The following is a 6,000-nucleotide window of genomic DNA, read 5'->3' as shown; positions in this document are numbered from 1 at the left end:
ATATGTATGTATGTATATATATATATTTATGTATATATATATATATATATATATATATATATATATATATATATATATATATATATATATATATGTATATGTATATGTATATGTATGTATATATCTACATATATATATGTATATGTATATGTATGTATATATGTATATGTATATATCTACATATATATGTGTTCTCCTTGCATTCTCCTTGCAATGCAATAAATTTTCCTTTATGCTCGTTAGTGTATTATGCAAATAGCTTCTCAAAAGTGTTTTCCTTAAATAGTTAAAGTGTGCATTCCTTTGAGCTTTCCTTTGAGCTTATCATTACCATTCCCACTAAGCTCTTGTCCTTGGGACTTAGGACAATTCCTCTTATTATGTCCCAGCTCAAGACAAGAGAAACAAAGTTTTTCCTTGACCATTCTCTCAAAATCTTGCTTTTTTAGGAACTTATTAGGATTGGATTTTCACTTTTTAAGAGGTTCTTCCTTTTTAAAGAAAAAACCCTTTCTTTTTTGAGAACCAAAATTTTCTTCATGAGGCTTATATGAAATTTTTAAAATCATTTTCTTTACGATTACCATTACCCATGGTATCATTTTTTTTTTTGCAAATTTTATAGCCTCATCTTAATTTTTTGGCTCTTTGGAGCAAACTTCCTTCTTGTACTCCCTTTTTTAGGCCTCTAATGAAGCCTCTTACTTTTTGAAAATGGTCTATTCCCTTAAGCTTTAAGACAATTTATCTATAGCAAGCTTTATATTGAGTGAGATTTAAATTCTTTTGTTCCATATAACAATTATCCCACTTCTCCCGATAATCGGTCGTCTTCATTTTCAGGAAGATATTCTTTTAAGAATAATTCCTTAAATGAATCCCAAGAATTGGATACTTGCCTAGCTTTTGCTAAGCTCATCCACCTCTTATAAGCTTTGCCTTGTAAGGATAGGCTAGCTTCAATGGGGTGGTTATGATCAGGCACGTTTCTTAAAAGATGCAAATCTTGCCATTTTTGTAGAAAAATATGGACCACATCTTTATTTCTCTCCTTCTCTTCTCCACTAAAAGTGGGTGCCTTTAAATCTTTGAATAGCATACCCTGGTCTCGAGTTTTGGGACCCTCTTTAACTATGGTCATTAAGATCTAAATCTTGCATATCTATTTCAGCAAAAAAAAGATGCAACACAACGACCTTACTTGGTTTTGTAATTATGAAATGTCTCTAATGATGTGAAGAACAATTCCTCCTTGTTGATATTTGCTTCAATGATTCTTCAAGGTTGTCATGTACTCCACTTGCTTCATGTAGAATCTCCAAACAATTTATTAGGCAAGAAGTATGCTCAATCAATTAGGCAAGAGGTATGCCCAATCTATTAAGCAACAAGTATTTATATCGAGAAGATTTGAGAAATATGAGGATTATGGAAATGAATAGAAAAGAGATTACGGATTAGCTTATGGGAATGAATAGAGAAGAGGTTAAGGAGTAGAGATTAGAGTTAGCAATCAATGAGTAGCTCAATGGAAACATGGAAAAGAAAGAACTTAGCTCTGATACTAATGAATGCTCCTTACAATCAATAGCTTGAGGACTTGTAAGACTAGAACTTTGATTCTCCACCCAACCATATCCCAAATGGACCATAAACACATAGTTATATAGGCCTAGGTGATGCATGACCTTCCAACTTCAGCCCCTTGACCTTTCAATGGCTAGGCATGGTGCTTTCACTATCCAATGCCTCCTCAACTCCCCCTAGGCGCCTACTTTTGTGGCCTTTGGGCTTCCCTTATGCACTATCTACATCCCTTTTACATTGACCTTAATGCCTATTAACCATTGCTTTAGGTATTTCCAATTTGAAATCCCTTGCACCTTATTTATATGCAAACCTTTTACATATAAATAATCTTTTCTGCTCTTACCTTATAGTGTTTCTTGTTAGTCTCATAATAGAGAGTATATATTTGGTGCTTGGCTTATATGCTTGTGAAAAAGCAAAAATTGCAGGATTGCATATAATTTGTGTAGACCTAGATAAGGAAATTGTAAAAGGCCCTCTTGTACAATTGTGTCAATGACTATGGTACATACAATAATCTTGTTATGGGAAAACCATTATGTAAATATTGGATAGAATTAGTCTTATGTTAATTATGTATCTTGATTATGGCATCGGAATCTTGTATATGAGTGAATTCGACCGTGAATTTCATCTTGATAGAGATGGGAGGTTCAACCCTCAAATTGATAAAGGGGGAGTAAGGGAGGGATAAAAGGGAGTAGCAATAGAGATGGAGGTAGAAGAGAGGTAATGAGTGGAAGGATTTGGATGGAGAGGAGATGTAGAGAGGTGTCACGAGTGAAAGAGAGGAGAATGAGGTAGGGAGAGGATGGAGATGGTTGTAACAAGATGTCAATATAATATAAAGAGGGGGGGAGAGATGAGGAAAGATTTAGGAAAGAGGGAGGGAGAGAGGGGAAGGAGGGAGATGAAAGATAGGAGAATGGGAGGATGGAGATGGTTGTAACAAGATGTCAATATAATATAGAGAGGGGGGGGGATTGAGAGAGAGAAGGAAGGAGGGGGGGGAGATGAGGAAATAGTCATGAAAGAGGGAGGGAGAGAATAGAAGCAAGGGAGAAGAGGGAGATGAAGGGACTGTTATTATATGAAGGGGAAGGGGCGGTGGGGAGTTAGATGGAGGGAGAGAGATAAGTAGAGACGCGATGAGTGAAAGGATTTAGATGGAGAGGATGGTGATGAGTGAAAGGATTTGGACTGAGAGGCGGGGAGCATAGAAGGGAGAAGATTAGAGAAGATCATGACAAAGTTCGGGAGAGAAAGGAGGTAGAAAGAGGATGGAGATGAATGGAATAAGATGTCAATACAATATAGAGAGAGGAGGTGGATGAGATGATGGGAGGGATTTAGCGTGAGGAGGTGGTGGTGGTGGTGGCTATGGCAGTGGTCATATAAGAAAGGAGTCACTTGTTGACCCTAAGACTATATAATAATGGCTAGGGTTCAATCTAATACTATCTAGTAGAATGTTCTTTCTACCACATCCTTTGCTCATTTGCTCTAAGTCTCTTGGTCTCTCCTGTCTATATAATAATGGCTAGGGTTCAATCTAATACTATCTAGTAGAATGTTCTTTCTACCACACCCTAAGTCTCTTGGTCTCTCCTGTCTATATAATAATGGCTAGGGTTCAATCTAATACTATCTAGTAGAATGTTCTTTCTACCACATCCTTTGCTCGTTTGCTTAATTGAAATTGATGGGAAGGGTTGAATATTATTTGGTAATAATCCCCCCCCTTGTTGTAAAAATAGAAAAAAGGGAATATTCAGAAAGCGTAACCCTTAATTTATACTAAGTTGCAATGATTTCAAGGAAAATGGCAATAGATTTCAATGTTGCTAGATGTTTGTTTGCCTATTTAGAGCTCTAACTGAAGAGATTCCTTGCATGTGTTTGTGCGTGCTTGCACACACGTGTGTACTAAGGCAAGTTGCCTTTGTTTTCTTACGAGATCACCAGTTCACTTTTCACCAATAATGATGTAGGACTCTCCTAGTTGGTGGGACACAACACAGAGGGGATTTGAGGATGGATTGTGCGGGGTAGTAAATGTAGGAGAAGGGATATCAAGGGAAGGAAGGGGTGGTGGTGGATAGTGTTGGTGGTGAAGCTTGAGCCGCAAAGCAAGGCAGGGGCTGATGTGATTGCAAGGGCATTATTAATAATTACCTTATCGGTTCTTTAGGGGGACCTTTTTCTAAGAGCCTTTACACATTGCTGTTGGAACTGGTATCTCAAAGTGCATGAATCTCGGATTATGGGGAAGATCTCCCATGCTTAAAGTCATGGATAGGGAGTCTCCCTTGTCCAATCTCCTAGCCCATGTGAAAATTGTAAAAATTAAGGGGAGTGTGTAAAGGCCCTAATACCTTACTGGTTCTTTAGGGGGCTGATGTGATTGCAAGGGCATTAATAATTACGTTAGAGGTTCTTTAGGGGTACCTTGTTCTAAGAGCCTTTACATATTGCTGTTGGAACTGGAATCTCAAAAGTGCACGAATCTGAGATTATGGGGAAGATCTCCCGTGCTCTAGCCCATGTAAAATTTAAGGGGGGTGTGTAAAGGCCTTAATACAAGATTGCCACAACATAATTAATGGATAGAGATACGTTTGGTGGTGGTTTATTTATGGAATGTGAGTTGGGGAGGAGTGGAGGGAAAGCAATGGGGCGGACGTGTCGGGGAAAATCAAGCGCAATTTAATAAGAAAAGCAGGGGTCCGAGAGGAGACCGGGAAGCCGGCGGCAGGGCAGCCGGAGCGACCGGGAGACCGGCGAAGATATCGGCCCAAGTGTGGGCGACCGGCGATGAAAAGTGAGAAAAGTGATACCTCGGGTCAGAACGACCGGAAAACCGGCGGGAATGACCGGAGGGGCAAGGCCCCGGAGACCGGGAGAACCGGGGAAAAAGGAGGGGCCCAGTGTAAATAGTGGAGAAAATAGCTTCCGGAAATCTTTGTTGCTGCTGCTGCCCTTTTGGAAAATAAGAGTTCAAGATTTCTTGAAACCCTCATCACCACCGCCTCAAATCACATACATACATACATGATACATAACCTGGAAGAAACCCTTGCACAGCTAAAGGCCTGGGTTTTAGGGTTTTTCCATCGCCGTAGCCACAGTCCTTAAGGTCTTACATACCCCTTCCATGGCCTCAGCTCCTACCGTATTTATTTCGCCGTGGTCTCCGCAGAAACCCTAGCCTATCGAGTCGGCCGGTAACCCTAACCTAACGAGTTAGAAAGCTCGCGGGTCTTAATCATACACCCGCGAGAGCATATCTTGTTTTGCAGAAGAAAAACTTTTAACACAGCAGGAGCCGAAACGGAAACGTCACAAGAGCATAACTCTTGGAACACGGGGAATTTTACATATGTGTTTCTTTTTGACAAGAAAAACCTTAACATACGAGCTGGAAGAGATTTCACTGGATTCAAGGAGCAGAAGGTCACGGCTGTCTGTTATGTTGGTGTAACTGCAATTGCTTGGAGCGACTGCACGTTTTCTTGAAGACAATGTTTCGAGCTGAAGTCATCGAGGTGGATGCCCGAGGTGAAGGCGTCGGGGTGGACGTGGGGAGGCTGCTAGACTTGGGGAAGCGCCTCTCCCACCCTTCCAGCTCAAAGGATGCCCTAGTCGAAGTACTGGAGGTGCGGATTTATTTTGCTCTTCCTTGATTGGACTGCAGTTCAATTTCCAATTAACGTCCACATGTAACGTCAAAACGCAATACAAGCTGCAGGAGAAGGCATTAAAATTACGCCAAAATACATGCATTAATTCTCTACGCTTGAATTACGTGCGTGACGTGAAATTCAGAACAGAACTCTAGGAGGACGCCCTTAATTGAGTTATATGATGTTGTTGCCCCTATAACGTTAGAGTGCTGTGTTGGCTGATATGGCTGTGTTTGCTTGCTAGGAGATTCACAGCGTAGAGCCACCGGGCTCTGATTACCTGAAATATTTTGTGCGATTTCTTGAAGATGGCTAGTATAAAACTGTTGATTTTTGAGCTTGCTCAGAGATGATTTTTCTGATGCAGAATTCCATGGTTTGCCAGCTTGTTGAAAGATTGTTATTCAATGCTTAAAACCTTGTTTGATTCTTCCATGGACTTGTTTAGAGAAGAGTCTTCAACTGAATGGTCTCAAATATTCCTTTTGTAAAGACTCCTTGTATATATCAAATGGCCTTAGTCATGCATTTCTATCAGTCAATGTAAGGTTTTGCTTAAGTGAGAAGCATTGACTCTCCATGGGATTTGAGATAGGGGGATGGGTCTATATGATTTGTAATCATGAGTGTCACAGATTGTGCCTCTGCAAATTTCACACACCATGTACCCCAAATGACCCTGCTTTCCATAAGAGTAGCAGTTGCACTGTAGCAACTGCCTGAACCT

At 40.2% G+C, this 6,000-nt stretch overlaps 2 protein-coding genes across 7 annotated transcripts in view; both read left to right on the top strand.

Annotated features, from left to right (window-relative positions):
• Window positions 1-5,106, top strand: part of LOC147641912 (uncharacterized) — a 56,120-nt gene extending 51,014 nt beyond the window's left edge. The window contains exons 4-5 of the mRNA XM_086788555.1: window positions 4,238-4,519; window positions 4,910-5,106. Coding sequence (XP_086644681.1) covers window positions 4,238-4,519; window positions 4,910-5,106 — 479 coding nt within the window. The remainder of the gene's footprint in view (window positions 1-4,237; window positions 4,520-4,909) is intronic.
• Window positions 4,548-6,000, top strand: part of LOC147641911 (sister chromatid cohesion protein PDS5 homolog A-like) — a 51,887-nt gene continuing 50,434 nt past the window's right edge. For all 6 annotated transcript variants that reach the window (XM_086801039.1, XM_086801035.1, XM_086801033.1 and 3 more), the window contains exon 1: window positions 4,548-5,246. In XM_086801039.1, the coding sequence (XP_086657165.1) occupies window positions 5,112-5,246 (135 nt within the window). In that variant the 5' untranslated portion in view covers window positions 4,548-5,111. The remainder of the gene's footprint in view (window positions 5,247-6,000) is intronic.

This window comes from Cibotium barometz, chromosome 1, assembly GCF_041138505.1.
Source record: "Cibotium barometz isolate CiBa-2024 chromosome 1, ASM4113850v1, whole genome shotgun sequence".
Classification (NCBI taxonomy): domain Eukaryota; kingdom Viridiplantae; phylum Streptophyta; class Polypodiopsida; order Cyatheales; family Cibotiaceae; genus Cibotium; species Cibotium barometz.
This window is presented reverse-complemented; position numbering and strand designations above follow the sequence as displayed.